Genomic DNA, 24,041 nt, shown 5'->3' with positions numbered 1-24,041 from the left:
ATCCCCGGCCCTTCTCTGCCAAGCAACCTTGTAGTTATGGTTGCAGCACGTTCACACCTCTGAGCTTTAGCTCATGCTATTCCCACTGCCTGGAACACTTTTTTGGCAACTTTACCTCCCTGGGGAATTTACTGACCTGCAACCCAGTTTAAATGTCTCTCCTAGCTCTGTCTCTGGGCAGCCTCTCCCCTACCTCAAAAGGTTCTGCTTCTACCAAACCATAAGTTCGCTGAGACTGAGAACACCTGACTGGTGCAGTCCCCAGGGTCTAGGCCAGGGCCTGACATGTGGCAGGTGCTCAGAAAATGAGCTGAAACTGATGATGTAATACAAAATAACGATTAGTAGGCAAGATGGGCAAATATCTCAAAGACTAGTAATACCCACTACTGGGAGTGTCCGCCGTGACAGTGTGTGTGAGGGGGTGGTCCGGTGGCATCATCACATTTTGCGACCCCACTGGCTGACCTAGCAGGTCCACTCCTTTTCTGATCCCACAGAAAGCCACATGTGTACAGACACTCCTGGAACAAGGGTATTTCTTCCCTACGGCAAGGTTGGTAACAGATGAAAACTGGAAACAATCTAAATACCTATCAGGGGAACTCTTGAATAAATGATGGGATCGAGCTTTACAAATTTTTTTTTTTAATGGGTTGTTTTTTTTTTTTTGAAGGGAGGGATGAAGGAAGGGAGGAGGGGGGAGGGAGGGAGGGAGGGAGGGAGGGAAGGGAGGAATTCTAGCAATGAGAGAGACATTGCTGACCTGGATCTAGAGGTTTACAAGTTGATTTCTTTATTTTGAGTGAAGGAAAGAAGAAAAAAATGAGTGAAGGAGAGGAAGAAAGAGGAAGAGAAAGAGGGAGAGTGAGTGGAATATTGCTTTATTCTGAAAAAAAATGGGTATTAATAATGGCCAATCAATATTTCATTTAAACCTATGAGTAGGTGTGATGTGGTATTGACAAGAATGTATATTTTATGTATTTGAAGTGGAGAGCTCTATGAATATTTATTAAGTTTACTTGTTCCGGATCTGAGTTCGAGTCCTTGATATCCTTATTAATTTTCTGTCTCATTGAATCTAAGTTTCTATGTATCTGGGTGTTAGGATCGTTAGCTCTTGTTGTTGCATTGATCCTTTTACCACTATATCTTTCTTGCTTTAAAATCTATTTTATCCGATACGAGAATTGCAACTCCTGCTTTTTTATTTATTTATTTATTTATTTATTTATTTATTTATTTATTTATTTTTGCTCTCCATTTGGTTGGTAAATCTTTCTCCATCCCTTTGTTTTGAGTCTTTGCGTATCTTTGCCTGTGAAACAGGTCTGGATGTAACATGACATTGGGTTTTGGCTGTGTCTTTTGATTGGGGGATTTAGTCAATTTAAATTTAGGGTTACTGCCATTTGATGTTGACTGGCTGTTTTATCCATTCGTTGGTGTAAATTCTTCTTTATGTTGGTGCTCTTTACTTTTTGGTATATTTTTAGAAGGGCTGATACCAGTTATTTCTGTGTGTAATGCTTCTTTCAGAAGCTCTTGTAAAGCAGGCCTGGTGGTAATAAAATCTCTGAGTTCTTGCTTGTTCATAAAAGATTTTATTTTTCCTTCAGTTGTGAAGCTTAGTTTGGCTGGATATGAAATTCTGGGCTGAAGGTTCTGTTCTTTGAGGATGTTGAATATTGGCCCCCACTCTCTTCTGGCTTGTAGAGTTTCTGCTGAGAGATCTGCTGTAAGTCTGATAGGCTTGCCTTTGTGAGTAACCTGACCTTTCTCTCTGGCTGCCCTTAGTATTTTCTCCTTCGTTTCAACCCTGGTGAATCTAACGATTATGTGCCTTGGGGTTGCTCTTCTTGAGGAATATCTTTGTGGTGTTCTCTGTATTACCTGGGGTTGAATATTGACCTGCTTTGCTAGTTTAGGAAAATTTTCCTGAATAATACCCTGAAGGGTATTTTCCATCTTGGATTCATTCTCTCCGTCGCATTCAGGTACACCTATCAAACATAGATTTGGTCTTTTCACATAGTCCCACATTTCTTGGAGACTTTGCTCATTCCTTTTTATCCTTTTTTCTCTAATTTTTTCTTCGCGTTTTATTTCATTAAGTTATCCCTTATTCTGCTTGAACAATTCGAGTGTTTAAACCTGTGCAAACTTCTCGGAGTTCCTGTATTGTATTCTTCAGTTCCATTATTTCACTCATACTCCTCTCTAAGTTGTCTATTCTCAATAGGATTTCATCCAACTTTTTTTCAAAGTTCCTAGTTTCTTTACGTTGGGCTACAACATGTTCTTTTAACTCACCGAAGTTTGTTATTATCCATTCCCTGAAGTGATATTCTAGCACTGGGAGGCGCTCGTTCTCCATCAAGCCTTGTTCCATTGTTGATGTGGAACTGTGATCATCTTTAGAGGGAGAGGCGTTCTGACTTTGAGTATTCTCAACCTTTTTACGCTGGTTTCTTCCCGTCATTGTAAGTTTATCCTCCTGTGGTCTTTGAATTTACCAACTTTCAGATTAGGTCTCTTGAGTGGGCGTCTGGGTTGTTAGTTCCCAGGGCCAGAGCAGCGGCGTTAAAACTGCTTTTCTGCCCAGGATTCTCCTGTCGGGTTTCCTTCTTATGTCTGTAGTGGGTGACTCTGCCTTTCCAGGGCTCCAAACCTCGGTCAGAAGGGGAGCCGGTCCCGTTTACTCTGCGCCGAGCGCTCCCGCGCCGAGGTGCCGTCACAGCCGCTGCGCCGGACTCTGGTGTCGTGCTGGGGGCCCTTGTGGGTCCTCCAAACCTGTTTACTCTGCTCCGAGAGCTGCCGCGCAGAGGCGCTGGCAGAACTGCTGCACCAGCCATGAAAGTCGTGCTGGTGACCCGTGTGTTTCCTCCACTGGGGGATCTTCTGCTCCGCGAGCGACCAGAATTTGTCTGAAAGTGTGGCGTAGTCTAGTTCTCCGCTCCTTCACTGAGAGCTGCAGTCCCGAGATGTTAGCGATCGGCCATACTGGATCCCACAAATTTTTTTTTTTTTTTGAGATGGAGTCTCGCTTTGTTGGCCAGGCTGTAGTGCAGTGGCATGATCTTGGCTCACTGCAGTCTCTGCCTCCCGGGTTTAAGCGATTCTTCTGCCTCAGCCTCTCAAGTGGCTGGGATTACAGGCAACCACCACCATGCCCAGCTAATTTTTGTATTTTTAGTAGAGACGAGGTTTCACCACATTGGCCAGGCTGGTCTTGAACTCCTGACCTCATGATCCACCCACCTTGGCCTCCCAAAGTGCTGGATTACAGAAGTGAGTCACCATGCCTGGCCTAGAGAGAGTTTTTATGTGGATGCTGTGGAAAAAGATCCCAAAATCAGGTAGTGAAAGTTGGCTTCTGACACCAGTGGTATGATCTCACTCACGGAAACAAATGTGCAGACCTGTCCATCCCAGTCTTTAGACACAAAAACACAGAAAATGTAGGGAGGAGATTGTGGGGGGCAGAATGACAGCCCCCCAAAGTTGTCCACATCCTACTCCCAGGATCTGTGACTGTCGTGTTACGTAGCAAAGAGGAATTCAGACTGCTGTGGGAGTTAAGGTTGCTAATCAGCTGACCTTAAAATCGGGAGATTATCCCAGATTATCCCTCAAGCCCAGTGTAATCACAAGGGTCCTTAAAAGTGGATGAAGGGGCAGAAGCAAAGAGTTCAAGGGAGGTGTGACCAGGAAGGATGGTCAGAGTGACGTGGCGGGAGAAGGACTCAACTTCCCCTCTGCAGGCTTTGAAGATGAAGGAAGGGGCCGAGAGCCAAGGGACCTGGGTGGCCACCAGAAGGGATGCCACGGGCACCTGCAGAGGAACACAGTTCTGCCTCGGCTGCAGCGCGGCAAGACCCACGTTAGACTTCTCGCCTGCAAAAGTGTGAGGTAATACATGTGCATTATTTAGGCAGCTGTGGTGATCAGTTACAGCTGCCACAGGAAACTGAGAGGCGAGCAAGGCGGCAGCAGCCACCAACATGACTCTGGAGCAGTAGCTGGCAGTGGAAGGAGTGTGAGGGTGTTGATTTCTAACCTTTCAATTTGTTTGAATTATTTTTGAAAATGTAAACATGTTTTTTATATAATTAAAAAAATGTTTAAGGTAATTAAAAAGGGAAGGGAAAGAAGAGCCAGAGAAGAAACTGAGGCACAGAGGGCCAGATGAGGGGCTGTCTCCTCCACACACAGGCCACCTCCCTGCCTCTCCGGCAGCCCCACCTGGACTGCAGGGGATGGTATGATGGAAGGGTGAGGGCCAAGAGCTCCAAGTGGGGACAGGGTAGGCTGTCCCTGACTTCTGTCCCTGCCCTCTATATGTCTCCCGGCTTAGGACAACAGAACATGGCTTTGGATCTCAAAGGGGGGTCCTCATCTGGCTGCATCTCAGAGTGAACCTGAACAAGCCCCTCGCCCCTCTGAGCTTCAGTCTCGGCATCTGTAAAGCACGCCTCACAGGACCAGCCCCCGAGGCTCCCTGGGTATGGGACAGGAACCCTGTGCAGACAGGAAGACCGTATGCCAGTCGAACCCACCAGTGGGGAGCCCAGCAATGTGGGGGTGGGAGCTTCTGAAAAGGGCCAGATCAGGCAGGCAGACCTGGCAGCTCAGGGGTGCAGGGGCTGACATCGGGAGGTGGGACCCAGCTGACGAAGAGGGACTCCTAGGTGGCCAGGGAATGCTCTGTGACCTACCTTCCTGAGCGGCCCAAGGTGTCCTGATTCTGGCTGCTGCCTCTAACGTGCATATCAAAGTAGACAAATGCCTCTGTCACCCACCGTAACAGAGGGGAAGGGTCCTCTTCACCAGACATCCAGTGGGTGAGCCCCAGACCACCCGACAGCTGTCCCACAGCGGCAAGCCCCCAGTCCTTGAAGGAAGGGCACCCACTCAGCCTGAGACACCAGCTGGGGAATCCCTCCCCAGCTGTCACTCCTCCAGGTCCACGGAGTTTCCAGCTGCCTCCTCCCATGCCTGAGGGCGACACAGATGACTCAGCTCCTCTTCTCTGACGCCCTCCGCATCTGGCGTCAATCCTCCGCCTGCCTGGTCTTCAGCTCTATTTCCCAGTTACTCCCTTCTCCCCTCCCACCTGCTCCCCCTGCCCATGCCACTGTAACGGGATAAAATGCTGACAGCCTTTGGTGTACCCACAGGGGCATGTGGGGACCAGAACGCCTGGATTCCAGACACAGGTCTGCCCACAGCTCAAAGATCACACCCTTCTGTGGGCCTCAGTTTTGCCACCTGTAAGCTGAGAAGCCACAGCAGTGCCTTTCAAACTTCACTGTAGCGGCAGAGCCTTTATCCAAAGGAAATCTAAAGCTGGCTCTGCTCTGTGGGTAAAATAGACAAAGATGGGCCAGTGCAGTGTTCACACCTGTACTCCCAGCACTCTGGGAGGCCAAGGTGGAAGAATCACTTGAGCCCAGGAGTTCAAGACCAGCCTGGGCAACACAGTGAGGCCTTTCTCTACAAAAAAAAGTTTTTTAATTAGCCAGGCATGGTGGTGTGCACCTGTGGTTCCAACTCAGGAGGCTGAGATGGGAAGACTGCTTGAGCCCTAGAGTTCGAGGCTGCAGTGAGCCATGACTGTGCCACTGCACTGCAGCCTGGGTGACAGGGAGAGACCTCATCTCTAAAAAAATTAAAATAAAATGGAGAAAGATGAAGCTGCTCCGATTATAGGTGGGTACAAATGGGCCCCAGCCCCACCCACCGGGAAAGCAACCCCCGGAGCGCCTTAGAACAGGATGCATGTGAAAGCCCCCTGGGCTTTCTGAGGTCCTCCCACCTGCCTCATCTGGGGTGTTGGGCCCCCAACTCCCTTCTCTGCCTGGGGGAGGGGCTACAGTGCACGACATCGGCCTCTCCCCTACCCCTCCCCAGGACAGGGTAAGCCCCCAGGCTCACCTTCTGTGTCCCACCCCTGCTCCTCTGCCTGCTCCTCCATCAGCGGAACCTCCATCCACTACTTGCTCCGCCCCAGGATGGTCTCTGGGCTTCCTTGCAGGAGCAGCCCCAGCCTCAGGGGCCCCGAAGGCTATGGGTAACCCCCCATATAGGCACTGAGGAATGAGAGCTAAGCAGAACCCTGGCACAGTTAGGGCCTGAGGAATATCTCACTTTATAGTGTTACTACTCAGCTATTTCCTTTTATATAATCCTTTATATAATCATATATTAGTTTATAGAAATAGGGCTTGACGAATCCCTTTATCGAATCCTCTATATATAATCATATAATAGTTGATAGTATGAGTGCCTAAAGAATATCTCCCTATATATATACCTGTAATTATATCTTAGTTCATATCGGAGGAATGCCTAGAGTGGACACAGTACAGAGCATGAATTAAGGGATAAGCGGCTTATAATCGGAGGAATGCCTGGAGCAGACACAGTGCAGAGCATGATATAAGGGAAAAACAGTTATACCAGGACAAGAATCCATGGCCCAGGCGGCAGCGTTCAGTATCACAAAGATACCCGCTGTATGGCAGGCTTGGGGCGAGAGCCACTCCTCCTGATAAAGGAGTTGTAGGACCTTGCTCCAGTTCTTGCGGAAGACTGCCCTCAGACCGGCAATCCACCTTGGTGACTGTGAACTTATCAGCTCTTGCTAATTGTGCTGCTTGAAAAGCATCTTCCCATAGAACCCACTGGAAGCTGCCAGAAGGTGGCGGTAACCTTGACAGCTCTGTCACTGCCATGTGACTTAAAGCATCCTCCTATAAACCTCCTTAGAAGTAGTTTGCCCATAGATAAAAGTATTGCACACTGCACCCTCTTCACTGCGCATGGCCCACCTTCAAGCCTCGGTGACCTAATGGGGGTGGACCCCATGTTTTATTGCTCACGACCCTATCACTATCCTTAAAGATGATTTCACTCACTGCCCTGCCCCCTAACCTATACACAATAAATACTCATGCTTCTGGACCTTCGGGACCTCGCCTGACTCCACTCAGAGGTGGTGTGGCCCCGAGCCCAGCTGCGTTTTCCTTGTACTTCTGCCCTGTCTCTTTATTTCTCGGATCCTGCGCCTCAGCACAGCATAAGGCTCACCCCACGACCCTGTGGGGCCATCGCCCTACAAAGGCACCTCTACCTTCCACAGATCTGGTCATCCAGTCCTAAATTCTGCTTCCTCCAGACCCCTGATTCGCCCTCCTATAGCCACTAACCTAGTGTCTTATACCTGGCCCTCTCCCAAACCCCCTCCACTCCAACATCACTTTCCTGACGTCACTGTCTGACACCAAACTTCCAAAAGTCTATGGAGTGAAGTTTTTTTTAAAGATAGATTCTCACCATCACCCAGGCTGGAGTGCAGTGGCAGGATCTCAGCTCACTGCAACCTCTGCCTTCCGGGTTCAAACAATTCTGCCTTAGCCACCAGAGTAGCTCCACTACGGCCTGCTAACTTTTTTTTTTTTTTTTTTTTTTTTTTTTTTTTTTTTTTTTTTTTTTTAGTAAAGAGCGGGTTTCACCCTGTTGACCTGGCTGGTCTCGAACACTTTACCTGAAGTGATCTGCCACCTCAAACTCCCAGAGTGCTGAACCACCGTGCCTGGCCAGAGCTTCTAACTCTTAGCTCAGCACGGGAGGCCTCTGTAATAGGCAACAATCAGCCTTTTTTCTCATGTCCCGGACAACACCTTCCTGAGAGCCCCTTCACGTGACTTCTGCTTGGAAACTTCTAGAAGGCTCCTCCTGCCTGGCCTGTATCTCAGCCTTCTTATCTACTTTAGGTGATGGTGTGCTGACTGCAGACAGTTGATTGTCAAATTTTTAGGAATTCCGTGATGTAGTTCTTAAGCACAGCCATTAAAAATTAAACTTTTATACTTATAATTAAATTAACTAAATTAAAGACAAGGTAATGGATACTCAAATTTATTACTTTCTAATTATCTCACTGTTTTATTATGTGTGCTCTTGAGGTCAGTCACATCTACTGTATCTGCATGGTGGAAATCCTACAGAACGATCTGACATCTCTTCCCAACTGTGTGTCCAGGGACTTCATGCTGGTAACGCAGCCCCAGCCACAGTGGGAGTATCCACACCACGGGACTGGTACACGGTACGCACCACAGCAGGGCTGGATTGATTGTTTGGTTGACTGTCTAGACTTAAGCAAGTGATAAGAAAATGCTAATAACGAGACTGAACTTAAAAGTGTGTCACAGCTATAACCATTACATTGTAAATAAACAAAGAATCGCAAAAATATTCACAATAGGATATTCTCAGATATTCTTAAAAAGCGACTATCAGATTTAGTAACGCAGTCTCCCACAACATGGACCAGTAAAGTTTCGACAAATGTCTCGTCATCTCACTCATTGCCACAGGGAAAAGTGTCAACCAGTAGACATGTTGAAACAACCCGCTTGTTAATTAGTTGTGGATACAAGAGTACGGAAAAATCACTGAGAGCATTCTGAGAAAAGTCCATTTGCTATATGGAATTCACAGTAAAATTATCTATTGGTAAACTGGGTACTAAACATTGTTTTCATTGGTAAAATTTATAATAAACTTACATATGGGTACACACACTTTTTTTCTAGATAGTTTGTCCTAGTTGTGACAACCAAAATTGTTCCCAGACACAGCCAAATGTCCCCAAGGGAAACAAAATGGACCCAGTTAAGAACCACTGTCCTAGGCAGATGGTGCATTCTGAGACTCCCTGGTCCTGCAGACCTCCTTGTGTGGGGCCTCGGAGGATTTTCCTGTGTTCAGGGAGTGACTCTTGGGGCCACTGGCCCCCTCTTCCCCGGGGGAAGGTTCCGAGTGCAGAGTGTCACACGGGGACTCACAGGCTCTGCAGTCAGCTGGACCCTGGCTCAAATCCCACCTTTGACACCTGCAGGCAGGGTGACCTCAGGCAAGTCACATAACCTCTCAGAGCTCAGTGGCCTTGTCTGTAAAATGGGCACCGTGATCAGGCCCACCAGCTGTGGGGAGATTAAACGAGATGACGTATGTCAAATGCCTCACATGGGTTCCAGCACACACAGGAAGGGCTCCCAAAATCTCAGCTTTTTACGATAACACCGCAATCAGAAACCTGCCCGTTCCCCCCCAAAAACAGCCCCCCAGCCTTACCTGTGAGATGTAGCCCGGGGGGATGTGGCCGTCCTCCTGGGATCTCGGTGCACTCTGAGGAGCCTCCCCTTGGAGACGCCACGCCTCCAGCTGGGCCCGAAGAGCCTGCACCTACGAGGGAGGAGGGTAATCAGTGGGGCCTGGAAGCTGGGGCAGGGCTGATGGAAGGCAGTGAGGAGCCCACAGGCTGCCAGCTCCACATGGATGCAAGCCCAGCATCCCTGGGAGGCTGAGGAATGGCTCAGGGTTTGAAAGAGGGGCACGCAGCCCTGGAGTGAGATAGGGCCAGGGGACACGCTGGGCTGTTTCCTGGATGGTCAGGTCAATGACCTGGGAGAACCTTGGCCCAGAGAAGACTAGACAGGGTTGGGAACAGGAAACTGTGGTCACAGATATTTACACATCATGTAGGTGACAGAGGAAACATCTTTGAGCCCCAGTTTTCCCATCAGTAAAACTGCTAAGGTCCACCCTAGGGGTGGAGGCCGCTGTGAGGATTCCATGAGTCAGTGCAAGCAGAGAGGCCATGTGCAGAAGATAATAAACACAATAACGGTCTCTCCCTTCTTCTTCTTCTTAATTTAAGACAAGGTCAGGCTCTACTGCCCATGCTAGAGTGCAGTGGCTTGATCTTGGCTCACTGTAACCTCACCTCCTGAGCTGCAGGCATCCTCCCACCTGAGCCTCCCAAGTAGCTGGACTACAGGTGCACGCCAGCACACCCAGCTAAATTTTGTATTTTTTGTAGACATGGAGTTTCGCCACGTTGTACAGACTGGTCTCGAACTCTTGGGCTCAAGTGATCCTCCCCCCGTGGCCTCCCAAAGTGTTAGGATTACAGGTGTGAGCCATCGTGCCTGGCAGGTCTCTCCCTTCCTTCACCACTTCGCTTCCCTGTGGTCGATAAGGGCAGAACTAGGGAAAAAAACAAACCAAACCAAACCAAACTACTAAGGTCTAAGGAAGGAGATGCTTGTTCACAGGAGTGTAGGGCACACACTCACAGCAGATGGGGTGAGCTCCCATCCCTGCAGGAGTGCAAGACAAATGCCAGGGCATGAATGCAGCGACTGGAGGGGCACAGGGGCGAGGGGCCTCCTAGAGTCAGCCGTGGGGCCTACCTCTTTCTCCAGTGCCTCATGGCTGTCACTTTGGGGCCCCCGGCGCTCTCCGCGGCTTTGGTTGAGCAGGGCAGTGAGTGGCACTCGCTTATTGTCCCGCAGAGGCAGCTTCTCCAGCTCCTGCCACTTCTTCTCAATCTCCTCACTGAGCCGGCTCTGCTGGTCCTCAGTCAGGGGGGCACCCAGACCCCGGCGCGGCCCCTCACCAGCAGGCACCTCTGGGGCCCTGCCGTCTGTGGCCTCGAACCACTTGCGCCGCTCCTCAGAGCGCTGGGCCAGGTCCCGCTCTAGCTCCTCCTGCTTGGCCAGGCGGTCAGGAGCACGGACCGGGGTGCGGGCCCGCTGCGGGGGGGCCTGGGTCAGCGGGGAGAGCTCCACGTAGTCCAGGGCTTGCCGCTGCCCGTCCGCCTTCCGAGGGCCACCCCGGCTGATGACCTCAGAGCCTGCCCGCTGCTCCCCTGCCTTCAGGGGGCCCTTCTGGGTGCTGTAGCTGTGTAGCGCATTCTCCTTATTAGAGTCCGAAAGCCTAGGGCACCAGCAGAGCCACGTCAGGTGGGTCTTCTCCCACTCAGTCCCCCAACGAGCTCTTCTGGAGTGACACCTGTGTGCCAGGCCCTGTGCCAGGGGCTGGAGACAGACCCCAGGGAAGGAAGCAGCCTGACCTGAGCTTCCTGGCTAACAGACCCCAGGAACACCCCAGCTCCACCACTTGACATCCCAGGGGCCCGCCAGGACACCTGGCTTCCCTTGCCCCCTCTTCTTGTAGGTTTCTCAAGGGATAGGGTCTTACTCTGTTGCCCTGGCTGAAGTAAGGTGGTGAGATCATAGTTCACTGCAGGCTTAGACTCCTTAGCTCAAGTGATCCTCCTGCCTCAGCCTCCAGAGTAGCTGGGACTATAGTCGTGCACCACCATGCCCAGCTAATTTTTTAAGTTTTTGGTAGAGATGGGGGTCTCAATATACTGCCCAGGCTGGTCTCGAACTCCTGAGTTCATGTGATCCTCCCACCTCATCCTCCCAAAGCACTGGGATTACAGGCGTGTGTCACCACACTGGCCCCTTTGCCCTCTCTGAGCTTCAGGGACCTTATCTGTAACATGGGACAGCACCACCTCTCGCAGGATGGATATGAGGACTGGGTGGGCAAGCGTGGAAAGCAGGCAGAAGGCTTTCTGCCAATGGTGATCAGTGAGTTGCTGTAGGAGACAATGGTCTGGGTTCCTGAGGCTCACAGTGGTAATGGGGGTGCCCACAGTCACTGCTGCTGGGGTGAAGGCAGGGACCTCGGAGTGCACAGAGCACACGTTGTAGAGACTCTGAACATCTATAGCAATTTCTTTTTTTTTTGAGATGAAGTCTCACTCTGTTGCCCAGGCTGGAGTGCAATGGCGTGCTCTCGGCTCACTGCAACCTCCGCCTCCCAGGTTCAAGCAAGTCTCCTGCCTCAGCCTCCCAAGTAGCTGGGATTACAGGTGCGTGCCACCATGCCCAGCTAATTTTTGTATTTTTAAGTAGAGATGGAGTTTCATATGTTGGTCAGGCTGGTCTCGATCCCCTGACCTTGTGATCTGCCCGCCTCAGCCTCCCAAAGTGCTGGGATTACAGGCATGAGCCACCGTACCCAGCTGCAATTCTCTTTATCCACAGTAATAGCTGAGTATGAAGTCACCCTGCCAAAAACTACACTTCCCAGTGTTCCCGAAGCTGCTTGTAGTCATGTGAATACAGGCCGAGTGGGTGTGTCAGGTGGCTCCTCTGAAAGGGCAGATCGGGCCCCACCAGGCCAGGACTGCATACCTCGGGGCCGTTCTAAAGGCAGAAATAAACATCTATCTTGGTTAAGCTACTGTGTTTGGGGTTTCTTTGTTAAAGCAGCTGGACCTATACACTAAATAACAGTCCAACTGCACAGTACTTCAGAGTTCACAAAGTGCTCTGGCCACATCCTTGCACGTGTACAGACGACGAGGACTCTGAAACCTAGACGGGAAAGTCTCTGGCCTAAAGCTGAATAACCAGTGTGGCCAAGCTGGGGGACTCTGCCTCTTCCCACCTTGGCTGAGAGGCACATCCCACCACACCTGGCTAATTTTTAAATTTTTTGTAGGGACAAGGTCTCACTATATTGCCCAGGCTGATCTTGAACTGCACTCAAGTGTTCATCCCATCTCGGCCTCCCAAAGCACTGTGATTACAGGTGTGAGCCACCACACCCAGCCCAGCCCCCTTTAACACCACACTCTGGGTTGAGTGTGGTGGCTCACGCCTGTAATCCCAGCACTTTAGGAGGCCGAGGCGGGCAGATCATGAGGTCAGGAGATTGAGACCAGCCTGGCCATGGTGAAACCCCATCTCTACTAAAATACAAAAATTAGTTGGGCATGGTGGTATGTGCCTGTAGTCCCAGGTACTCAGGAAGCTGAGGCTGGAGAATCACTTGAATCCAGGAGAAGGAGGTTGCAGTGAGCCAAGATTGTGTCACTGCACTCCAGCCTGGCGACAGAGCAAGACTCAGTCTCAAAAAAAATTAAATTAAATTAATTTAAAAAATACCACACTCTGTTCTCACTGCCCAGCAGCTCCAAGTCCCAGCCCACCATAGCCATCTGGGGTTTATACTGTGGGGGGGCTCTGTCACTAGGTAACTCAGCTCTCCTGCCCCAATGCCCGTGGCAGCCTCCAGAGGGAGTGGGCTCCCCATCCCAGGAGGCACGGGTGCCGACGCCAAACTACATAGCCACCCCTTCCCAACACAGGGTTAGACACAACCCCCATGGCAGAGACAGAACAGCCCTCTAGCAGGGGCTTCTGACTCACAGGATCTCCTTCAAAGAGAAGGGGCCCCATCCATCACATGTGAGGAGGCAGATCAAACCTCTCACCCTCAGTGTATTTCAGGGAGATGCCAAGAATGCTCACTGCTCTCTTCCCATGTGTGAATAGAGAAACAAAGGCCCAGAAGGCAAAGCCCTCAGTAGAAACCTACTCAGGGATGCAAGGCCAAGTGCTTCCCCCAAGGCCCCAGTCCAGCTTAGTACGTACTTGGTGACATCTGGGGCTGAGGTTGGACGCACAGTCTTCCTCAGGGCCTCAATCCAGTTCCGCCGGATGCCTGAGGTCATGGCGGACAAGGTATAGACAGCATCCTTGGTCTGTAAGGCCACCACACAGGTAGGTTGCCACATGGCCAGCCCCATGTCTCTCTCCCCACCACGGACCCTGGGGAGGCTGACCCTTCCTTCCCAGGGGGCGTCTAAGGTCTTGACTCTGGGGTGGGTACGGGGTACAAAACCTCCCTTTCATTGGCCTGGGAGGAGCCCTGCTGGCTCCAACATCTTTCCACATATGTTAAGTGTTGGCATCACAGCTCTGTCTGGCTCTGAGGACAGAGTCTCTGGGTAAATGAGTAACAGGGATCCAGCCTCCATGGTGAGCCCCTCCCCCAGGGGCCTCCAGCCATGCAGCCCACCACCAGCCCCCAAGCTGCACGCAGTCTCACGTGGATCTGGAAGCCATAGTTGCGCTGCACCGCATACTCAGTGACATCCGTGCAGGAACGCAGGTCGATCTCACCATCCAGCTCATCTGCCTGGAGCAGGAGGGCCCACTATGGTCCGCATGGGCCTGCGCGTGACCCACCCCACTGACCCCAGCCAGGCCAGCCCAAGGCCTTCTGGGGGTTCATCAATACACCCCTGGGCTCACCTCCTCAGCAGTGGAGTCTCTGTAATATTTAAGGCTTGAATCTGTCAGCACAAACCAATGCTTCTTCCACTGCGAAGTAGAGGCGGCGGTGAGCGAGGGGGAGGGAGGCTGCAAGGAGAGTGGAATGAGAGAGCCAGTGTGTGCGATTGTACAGGTGTCCTGGGTGGCTGCCAAACTGACTATGCTGCACACAGGAGGGGTGTGGAAGCAGAAAACGCTGATTTGAGACCTGGCCCCTCCATTTCCTCTCTGAGCCTCAGGGACAGCATCTGTGAAATGGGCTGGCTTCCCCTCCATAACTACCAAATGGGCTGGCTTCCCCTCCCTTTCCTTCTTGGAGCCCTTTTTAAGATGGCCAAGGCTCCTCGGGCACCCCAGACCCAGTGCAGACAGGGAGGGGTGATGACCTGTGTGAGCAAGTCAGGGACTCGTTGGGGCCAGGACTTCACACCGTCTTCCATATTCCCCAGATCATCACCATGGTCAGGGACAATAGTCCCTCAGGGAGTAGGACTGGATGGAGCCCTGGGGTAGGGGTAGGAGTGAGTACCAGGCACGATCTGCTCTTTTTTTTTTTTGAGACAGAGTTTCACTCTTGTTGCCCAGGCTGGAGTGCAGTCTGTGCGACCTCAGCTCACTGCAACCTCTGCCTCCCAGGTTCAAGCAATTCTCCTGTCTCGGCCTCCTGAGTAGCTGGGATTACAGGCACCCACCACTACCCCTGGCTAATTTTTGGTATTTTTAATAGAGATGGGGTTTCACCATGTTAGCCAGACGGCTCTCAAACTCCTGACCTCAGGTGATCCGCTCAACTCAGCCTCCCGAAGTGCTGGGATTATAGGCCTGAGCCACCGCACCGGGCCACACAGTCTGCCTGTTGATCTGCAGACTGGCTACTGCATGTGCAGCGGGTGAAAGCGCACTAATCTGTACGTTCAGGGTTTGTGATTCGGTGCATTCCTGCTGTGCCTGTCTCTGCTCCAGCTGGGGTTAGACTGGCAGGACATGTAGGAAAGGGGTGGGGGCACCAGAACAGCCCAATATTATGCCAAGCCCAGCCCACCTCTGGACTTCTGGAGACTCCACTGTAATCCCAGTCTCGGCCCGCCTACAGCCAGGGTCAGTGCTCATCACCTGGTCCCCAGCCCTCCCGGGGTTCCCTCATACCACCAAGCCCTGTCTGTGCTGTTTGGTGTTTCAAGTACTTAGTTTTCTCTCCTCAAGAAGAGGGTGAGTTTTCAGGGGGCATGCAAGGGTGACACTTTCTACTTCTTTCCACATTGCCTCCTGAGAAACAAGGTTTTGCACCCAAGAGTTCCCTTGCTCGCTGTGTGTCTTTAGGCAAGTGTCTCCACTTCTCTGAGCTTCAGTCTTCTAACCCATAAAGGAGAACTGTAAGAAGTCCCTATGCCTGGCGTCGGTCCTTCACGGGAGGCGGAGGTTGCAGTGAGCCAAGACTGAGCCACTGCACTCCAGCCTGGGCGACAGAACAAGACTCTGTCTCAAAAAAAAAAAAGAAGTCCCTACACCTTCTGGTGAGGTAAGAGGTGCCCAACCCTCTCTTGTATGTATGGCTGTCATGGCCCTTGGCATAGGCATGGACACCAGGTCACTGGCTTTGTTCTGGGAGGCCAGGCCTCTCGGAGCCATTCTGCTCTCACTGAGTGAACTGAGTTGCTACTGCAGACCTCAACTGCCTCTCTGTAAATTAGGACAGGAGTTCTACGCCAAGTGGTTTCTTTAGCTTTTTCAGGCCTAGCCTACGACTGAGATGGAAGCTGGGTGGAGCTCTATGGGCCTCAGCTGTGCCAGGTTCCGAGCATGGGTCTGCCCCAGGTGCTCCTAGGCCTGGAAGAGACCTATACCCTCGTGCGCCTGTCTCCTGTCTGTGCACCAAGGGGTTGGGCTGGCTGAACTCCCAGGGCCCTTCCAGCTCGGACATTCCAGAACCCTGTGATTGAGGATGAGTAATGGCCAGCTCTGGGTGGGGCCCATAATCCCTCTGCCCTCCGGGGACCCTGGGTGGGGAGGCCGGGAAGGGGTCACTGGCCAGGTGCCAGCCTTTGTGTGAGCCTAGAGAGCAGCCGCCAGGGGCAGTGGGCAGGCAGTGGGTAGGGAAGGCTGTGGGCTGGAGGGAATAAAACATGTGTGCCGGAAACACAATGAAATCCCCTCTGGCTTGGAGCCCTTCCCGGCATGCAGGCTGCACGAAGGCCGGAGCGGCAGGCGCATGCAGGGCCAGGGTGGGGAGACGCTCCTGCCCAGGCAGGGTGGGCAGGGAGCCAGCCTGGCAGCCGAAAGAACAGAGCTGGGAAACGGCCACTGTCCCTGCTGGTTCCAAGGACACATATGCCACAGGAAGGGAAGGGTCTTTAGCTGAGCCCACAGTAAGTGCCAGGGGCTGTTGGCACCTGTACACGATTGATCTCTGTGACCTTGTTATCCACCTCGAAAGAATCGCCATTATCCATTATGCCCATGTCACAGATGTGGCCACTGAGGCCTAGAGAAGGCTGTGACTCAACCCCAACCAGTGGGGCTCCAGGTGGATGAAACTCCAGCACCTGTGCCCTGAGCCCCGCCCCCTTCAGCCCAGGCTTTAGGAATCTGTGTCTCAGTCCAGACAACTTCCATCAGCCCTTCCACCCAAGACCCTCGACTCCCAGCCAGGCTCCTACTGAGGTGGGAGGGCCAAGAGGCTCTTGATGAGATCAAGGGATGGGGCACTGGATGTGAGGGGCTAGACGGCCCCCACCCTGGTCCCTTTTACACACTGCAGACTGCTCCAGGAGGCAGAAATCTGATGGGCAGCCCCTGCCCCCAGGGTTCTCACACCAGACCCAGCCCCCACCCCCACCCCAGAAGCCAGGGACAGCTCAGCCTCCTGGGTTGCCCCAGGGCCCGACATCAGCACAGTCCAGCCTCCTCTCTCCCACCTCGGTCCTCCTACCTCTCCAGGCTCATCCAAGATTGACATCCATCCCTTCTTGAAGTTGAGCAGGTCGGGCTGTGGGAGAGGAGGAGGGAGGTGAGTTGGGGCCAGCAGGAAGCTGACGGGGGCTGGTGAGGGGGACATGCTGCACCCACCCTGCCCCCAAGTCCTGTGGTACCAAGCTCTTAGGAAGCCAGCCAAGAGGGCTAAGGGCCTAGGTAACCCCCAAGTCCAAGCAGGCTCTCCAGCCACTGAAGCAGACCTAGCCCTTTCCTGATAGCGGCACTTAAAGAGCTGAGAAGGTGGGCTGGGTGGGTGGCACACTTGCCCGGATGTCCCAGGGCCCTCCCTCCAGCCCACTCCTCACCCAAGAGTTGGAGAGAGGGGCTGGGAGAACTCTGCCTGTAAAGTGACCTCCTGAGAGCTCAGAGGGCAGCCCAGACCAGCGGCACTGCGCAAACTATCCAGTTCCTCCCTCTGATGAGGACCAGGTGGCCTGAGGGGACCATACCTCATGCTCCTGCCTAGCCTGCCCCACAGGCCCTCCTGTCGCCCCGCCAGTCCTGCCCTTCCCTTGGCTCCAGGAGACTATGGGAGGTAGAGCCAGTCGCAGGCTGGGGTCAGGAACCCTCTGGTCCCCCCAGATCTCTTTGGGAAGCTAGGGTACCTCAGTCCCAGCAAGTCCTACCTTCTGGGTGCTGCCCAGAGGGGTACAGCCCCGGGGTCTGGGGACTACCAGCTGTAGCATGTTCCATGGGGGCCGTGCCAGGCACCCCCACCCAGGCCTAGATAAAGAAGTTGCTCATTCCAGCATTTTTCTCCCGATGCCCATCTGGTGGGTGTCAACCACTAGACCCTCCCTGCCTGCTGGGGAGACCTCTGTCATCTAAGTCCTGGTCCCTCTGCAGTCTCAGCTCCTGCCACCAGCTGGGAGGAGGTGGCCACCTGTTGCCATGGCTCTAAGCTTACCTATCAGCACCTACATCAAGGCCTCACTAGACCAAGGTGTCTGGTTGCCTGCAGAGAGCGGGTGGCATGGCTCAGTGGGGTGGGTGGTGACAGTGGCAGCTGGAAACCAGAGCCACCTTGCCTGGCCACCTCTCCTGACCCACCCTCCTCCCACGGAGTCCCTTCTCTGGTAGAGGGAGTGGACCAAGGGGGGCTTGGGGCAGCTGGAGATCCAGAACCTCGCACAGCCCCGTAGCATGGCATCCCAGCCCCTCCCTGCATGCCTCTAAGGAGGGACACTGGCTCTGCTCAGAGCTGAGAACCCCTGGGGCTGCATTTGTCCCGCTGCTCTCTACTGCCCACCCTGTCTTCCACCTGAGACAGAGGCTACCCAGGGCGACCCTAAGCTAAGACCGAAAATTGGTGACCACAGCTGGCTCTACTTTCCTTCAGTCTGGGACCTCCTGTGGCCCCAGAGCCTTGTAGGGGAGGGGACCTGACCATGGCAAGGCTCAGAAAAACTTGCTGAGGAAATATCTACCCTCTTCTATCCCCCTGGTCTAAATTCCTGTGCTTAATGGGCAGTCTACCTAGCCCATACCCAACCCCTACCTAGCCCAGAGGAGCCTGGCTTCCTGGGCCCACAGAGCTGGTACCACTGGGCGGGCCCAGGCGAAAGTCCCTGGGCCAGGGCTGGGAGATCAGGGACAGGAATCTCTAGGGCTGCCTGGGAAGTGGAGCCACCGTGACATTCCTAAGTCACAGCCCCTTTCTGAGTCCTGGCTGCCTGATGTGGCAAATGATGGGGCAGTCCTTTCCTCCCACAGCTTCCGACAGGACTGAACGTGCCGTACAAGGAGAAGCCTGGTGATCCTCCAGAGCCCAGTACAGACACATCACACACCATGTTGGGCACGCCACGACACAGTGACCTTGGGATTAGGAGGTCACCGATGTGAGTTTTGTTTTGTTGAGACACGGCCCTGCTCTGCTGCCCATTTTGGAGTGCTGATACAATCACAGCTCACTGCAGCCTCAACCTCCCAGGCGCAAGTGATCCTTCCACCTCAGCTTCTAAGTAGCTGGGACGACATATACACTCCACCTTGCTCACTCTTTTTTTTTTTTTTTGTACAGATGGGGTCTCCCTGTTTCCCAGGTTGGTCTCGAACTCCTGGGCTCAAGTGATCTGCCCACCTCAGCCTCCCAAAATGCTGGGATTACAGGTGTGAGCCACTGGCCAACCAATGTGTTTTCTAACTGGCAGGGAAACCTGTCCCCAGGGTCAAAAGGTCCCATCATCTAAATCTCCCACAATGCCCCTTCGTACAGAGCCCAACTGCCTCTTCTTCACCTGCTGGAAGCCACCTTTTGGGAACACTGGCAGGTTCTCATGGCCCCGCCTCCCACCTGGACAGGGACACAGCTCCCTCTATGCACCCTTGGGCTGGGAGGACTGACTGAAAAAGGCCTGGTGCCCCAAGTTTACTTAAAATTTCCAGGGATAGCTCCAGGTGGCTTTATTTATTTTTGAGATAGTCTCTCTCTGCTGCCCAGGCTGCAGTGCAATGGCATGATCTGGGCTCACTGCAACCTCCACCTCCCAGGTTCAAGTGATTCTCTGACCTCAGCCTCCCAAATAGCTGGGATTATAGGCACCTGCCACCACATCCAGCTAATTTTTTTATTTTTAATAGACAGGAGTTTCACCATGTTGGCCAGGCTGGTCTCAAACTCCTGACCTCAAGTGATCCACCGACAGCCTCCCTAAGTGCTGGGATTACAGGCATGAGCCACCACACCCAGCCTCTGGGTGGCTTTAAAACAAAGTGCAGCTTCCTCAGGATGGCAGGGAAGCACCATCACACCCTTCCAGCCGGGCCTCCCCTTGTTGAGGGGCCTGTGTTTATACTACTGCATAGTCCTTGTCCATCCCAACACAGGAGCGCTCCGGGCCCTTCACACGTGCCGTGTCCTTGGCCTGAAATACTAGGCTTCCTCCTCTTCTGATGAGCAGGCAAGCCCCTACTCAGGCCTTAAGATTAGGCTTAATGGCCACCTCTGACGTCCCTTCACAGTCCATGCCACTCACCGCACCACCAGATGCCCCTGTCCTGGCCTCCCATGGCCCCTCGCTGAGTCCTCTGTGGCATCTGTGACTATCTTGGGGCCATTTACTTATCCTTCACAGGCCAAACTGACTAGATGTAAGTCACAGTCAGGGACACACTGTTTACCCACCAGGACCCAGCACAGATGGGGATGCAAGGGGTGTTTGCAGAAATTTCTTTTCTTCTTCTAAAGTAACAGGCACTGTTGTAGGCCAAGAAATTAGCCGTGACTGAGAGCTGTGGCCCCTGCCCTGGTGGACTGTAGGAGAGAGACAGACAGTCCATATGGGACCAAATATAATCTGATGCCCAGCAGGCACTGGGGAAGGAGGCTCCAGGAGCAAAGCTGCACCCAGGCAAAGGCAAAAGGGGTGGAAGAGGATCCTGGGCCACTTGCTGTGTATGGATCCCTGACTCAGGGCATGGGGGCCAGGGGAGGAAGGTACAGAAGGAGCAGGGCAGCCAGGGTGAACTCAATGAACACTATCTTTTTTTTTTTTTTTTGAGATGGAGTCTCACCCTGTTGCCCAGGCTGGAATGCAATGGCACAATCTTGGCTCACTGCAAACTCCACCTCCGAAGTTCTAGCAATTCTGCCTCAGCCTACTGAGTAGCTGGGACTACAGGCGGGCGTCACCACACCTAGCTAATTTTTTGTATCTTTAGTAGAGACAGGGGTTTCACCATGTTGGCCGGGAACTCGTGACCTCGCAATCCACCGGCCTTAGCCTCCCAGAGTGCTGGGATTACAGACATGAGCCACCACACCTGGGGCCTCAATGGTGATCATAGCCTCCTCTCTGCTCTAAAACCTTTCATGTCTCCCTGTTGCCCCTGAGCAAGCCCTAGCAGTGAGGCCCTCCTCCCCAGATCCCTTCCCGCTGCTCTTACTAATTCTCAAACACAACCACTAGCATCGGTCCACACTGCTGTCTCCTCAATAGTCCATCTCTGCCTATAATCAAAAGAGGACACCTCCCTCGGGAAGGCCTCCTGCCACCAGCAGGGATGTGCTGTCCCTCCTTCAAGCACGCTTACTCTTGCTCTGCACGTGCTGCCCCCAGGACAGGCAACTGTGTACATTTCTTATCTCTCCAAAGAAAGCAAGCTGGAATAGACCTGGATACAAACTCTGGCTCAGCCTGGGACTCTCTGAGCCACCTGAGGCATGACACTTCACCTCGTCACACCTTGGTTTCCTCATTTGATGAAGACGTTACTACCAACCTTCAAGAATCAGATCTGGTAACGTGAAGGCAGCCGGCAGAGGGCCAGGCAGGCACCCGGTGGGCAAGGCAGCCAACTGTCCTCCTCCCCCCACATCCCTTCTGCTCCTGACAGGGAAGGGGAGGCTGCTGACGACAGGAAGGGCCAGCAGGGAGGTGGCAGGATGTCCAGGAGGAGACCGAGGAAGTCCAGCCAAGGCGTTCTGGCCATCACACTCACAGAGCATGCCACGCCTCCCAGCAGCCCAGCCCACTCATCCGCAGGGTCTCCACTTCCTTGAAAGACGACTGCTGGCGCCTGTGCACATACACACGCTGTTCATCGTCCCCTAGCAAGGCCACTGGGCTGTCAGAGCCTCCCTGAAGCACTAGCCAGAAATCAAAAGCAGCCCCACCCCTCCCTTCCCGAACATCATGGTCAGTGGGCCAGAGCATCAGGAAAAGAGGTACTCCTTCCCTTATACCTAGGATGACCACGGGCAACTCACCAACGCCCCGCCCCCTGCCTCAGTTTACCCGGCTGTGAAATGGGGAGTCCAGGGAACCCAGCTGTGAGGCTCAATATGCTAACCACGGCGCAGGTAATTGACGGGGCTTGGTATAGCTCACCTCTAAGAGAAAGGCAAACCCCTACCATCGCGCCCCTACCCCGACTCGCAGGCTTGCCCAAGGCCCCAACGCTTCAGACGTCCCGGGACTGGCTCCCGGGCTGTGGGTGGGGCGGTTCGCCCCTTCTCGCCCACCTAACCTCGGGCCACCGGCCACACCGGGAGCCGGCCTGCCCAGGCCGGAGTCGACGCGACCCATCCGCGCCCAGGCCCACCTCCGCCGCTCCCTGGAGCCCATGACCGCCCTGGGGAATCGGGTCTTCGCCTAGGGGGCTGGAGGAGAGGTGGGAAAGGGTCACCCCAAATCCACCCGTGACTGGTGCCGCCAAATGTGAGGAGGGGGCGGCCGGGACGGGTCGTTCGGACCTCTCGGGGTCGCCTGGGCTCCAGGGGGCAAATGGACGAGGGAAGACGAGAGCGGAGCCTGCGGGGAGGGTGAGGCCGGTCTGGCAGACCAGAGCCTCGGAGGTGGCCCCGTCTTCAGGCCCAGCCCTCTTCTCGCCTCAGAGAAGTGAGGAGGGGGCTGCCCGGGAGGGGAGTGGCTGGGCTCCGCCTCGGGCCGTCGCCCTCCACCCGGCCTGGGGCGCGGGCGGCTGCCGGGGGCACTCACCGTCATGGCGGCGCCCCGGGGCGGCGGGAGCAGGAGGCAGGAAGGTGGACGCGGCTCTCGGGCCGGGCTCAGCGGCGCGGGGACCCCGCCGCCGCCGCCCCTCTCGGCCGCCCGCCGCCGCGCCTCCGGCCCTTCCCTTCCCCGGCGCTGCCCCGGCCCCTTCCATCCGCCCATAAAACTTTTTTTTTTTTTTTCAAACTTCCTGGGAGGACCCGGGCGGGCCAATGGGCGGCGGGGAAGCCGGGACAAACAGCGGCAGGGGCCGCGGCGGGCCAATGGGAGCGCGGGCCGGGCCAGGGGCGGGGCCTGCCGCGACGGGACGGGCGCGCGAGGGCGTTGGGGCGGGCGGATGGGGCCACAGGGAGGGGAGGGCGGTGGCGGCCGGAGGGCGGGCGGGCGCGCTGGGAGGAAGGAAGGGCCCAGCGTGCAGGTGACTCGGTCCGGCCATGGCGCGGGGGTGGAGGATGCCGGCGGCCAGGCGTGGTACGCCCGACCCAGGCTGCGCTCCCCGCCCCAGCCCCGCAGCGATGGGTCCACTAGGGCTCGGAGCCTTGGTTTGGCGGGGACAGGGCAAAGCACCAGTACTAACGACTCAGCGGGTCCCACTCTCCAAAAGTCGATTTTCGTTCTCACCGCTGTCTATGGAGGAAGGTCTCATTTTACTAATGAGGAAATGGAAGCTCAGAGGGGTGAGCCTATTTGCCCGAGTCACACAGGAAGAAGAGGCGGAATTCCTAGCGAGTAAGCTGGACACAAATTGAGTTCTTGGATGGCAGGGTTTTCCCAAATGCCCACTGTTCACAAATGGATCTTTTTTGGTTTGGGGTTTTTCAGGTGTAGGCTCAGGTTCACAGAACCCTTAGCCGTTTGTTAGATGCTCTTTTCCTGCAGGTGAGGAGGGACCGTGGTGGAATTGGTTACTATGCACTTGGACGTCTTTGTAGCATGGAGATTCCAACCCAGTGTTACCTTAAGCAAGGTACCTCTCGGTGCTCAATTTCACTCTGTAAAATGGGGTAATGCTGTTACCTCATGAGGTTCCTGGAAGGATTAAGTGTTAATTCAGGTAAAGCACCTAAGAAAACCTCTTTATCCCTCATTAGCTATCCTTAGGCAGGGAGGCAGGGAAGCTTGGAATAACTGCCACTTCAGTTATTCTGCCATCTTGATTTGGGGTTCAAAAATTATTGCTCTTGCTGGGTGCAGTGGCTCACTCCTGTAATCCCAGCACTTTGGGAGGCCACAGTGGGTGGATCACTTAAGATCAGGAGCTCAAGACCAGTCTGGCCAACATGGTGAAACCCTGTCTCTACTAAAAATACAAAAATTAGCTGGGCGTGGTGTCTGGCGCCTGTGATCCCAGTTACTCAGGAGGCTGAGGCAGGAGAATCGCTCGAACCTGGGAGGTGGAGGTTGCAGTGAGCCGAGATAGCGCCACTACACTCCAACCTGAGTGACTGAGCAAGACTCCATCTCAAAAACAAACAAACAAACTAGAGAGAGAGACACAACACAGGACTACTGGGAATACCCAGGATAAGACAGGTCCTTCTACCCCCTGACTACAAATGTTCTCTGCTGTTCCTGGAACACTTCTCTTCCTGTCTTCTATACCCCAACACACTCTCTCTCT

General features: G+C 53.9%; 1 protein-coding gene across 11 annotated transcripts in view; it reads right to left on the bottom strand.

Moving 5' to 3' along the window:
• TRIOBP (TRIO and F-actin binding protein) overlaps window positions 1–24,041 on the bottom strand; it is an 85,058-nt gene that overhangs the window by 7,763 nt on the left and 53,254 nt on the right. For 6 of the 11 annotated variants that reach the window (XM_054241189.2, XM_078340259.1, XM_054241187.2 and 3 more), the window contains 6 exons: window positions 16,924–16,980; window positions 13,974–14,081; window positions 13,768–13,857; window positions 13,311–13,420; window positions 10,269–10,794; window positions 9,148–9,258 (listed from right to left, as the gene is read on the bottom strand). In XM_054241189.2, the coding sequence (XP_054097164.2) occupies window positions 9,148–9,258; window positions 10,269–10,794; window positions 13,311–13,420; window positions 13,768–13,857; window positions 13,974–14,081; window positions 16,924–16,980 (1,002 nt within the window). Of the gene's footprint in view, window positions 1–775; window positions 8,997–9,147; window positions 9,259–10,268; window positions 10,795–13,310; window positions 13,421–13,767; window positions 13,858–13,973; window positions 14,082–16,923; window positions 16,981–22,408; window positions 22,603–24,041 lie in introns of those variants that run through there. The other 5 variants (XM_035272325.3, XM_035272321.3, XM_054241215.2 and 2 more) reach the window with 5 other exon arrangements.

The sequence above is a fragment of the Callithrix jacchus genome, chromosome 1 (genome assembly GCF_049354715.1).
Source record: "Callithrix jacchus isolate 240 chromosome 1, calJac240_pri, whole genome shotgun sequence".
Taxonomy (NCBI): domain Eukaryota; kingdom Metazoa; phylum Chordata; class Mammalia; order Primates; family Cebidae; genus Callithrix; species Callithrix jacchus.
Note: the sequence above shows the minus strand (reverse complement) of the source record. Positions and strands in the feature narration are given on the sequence as shown.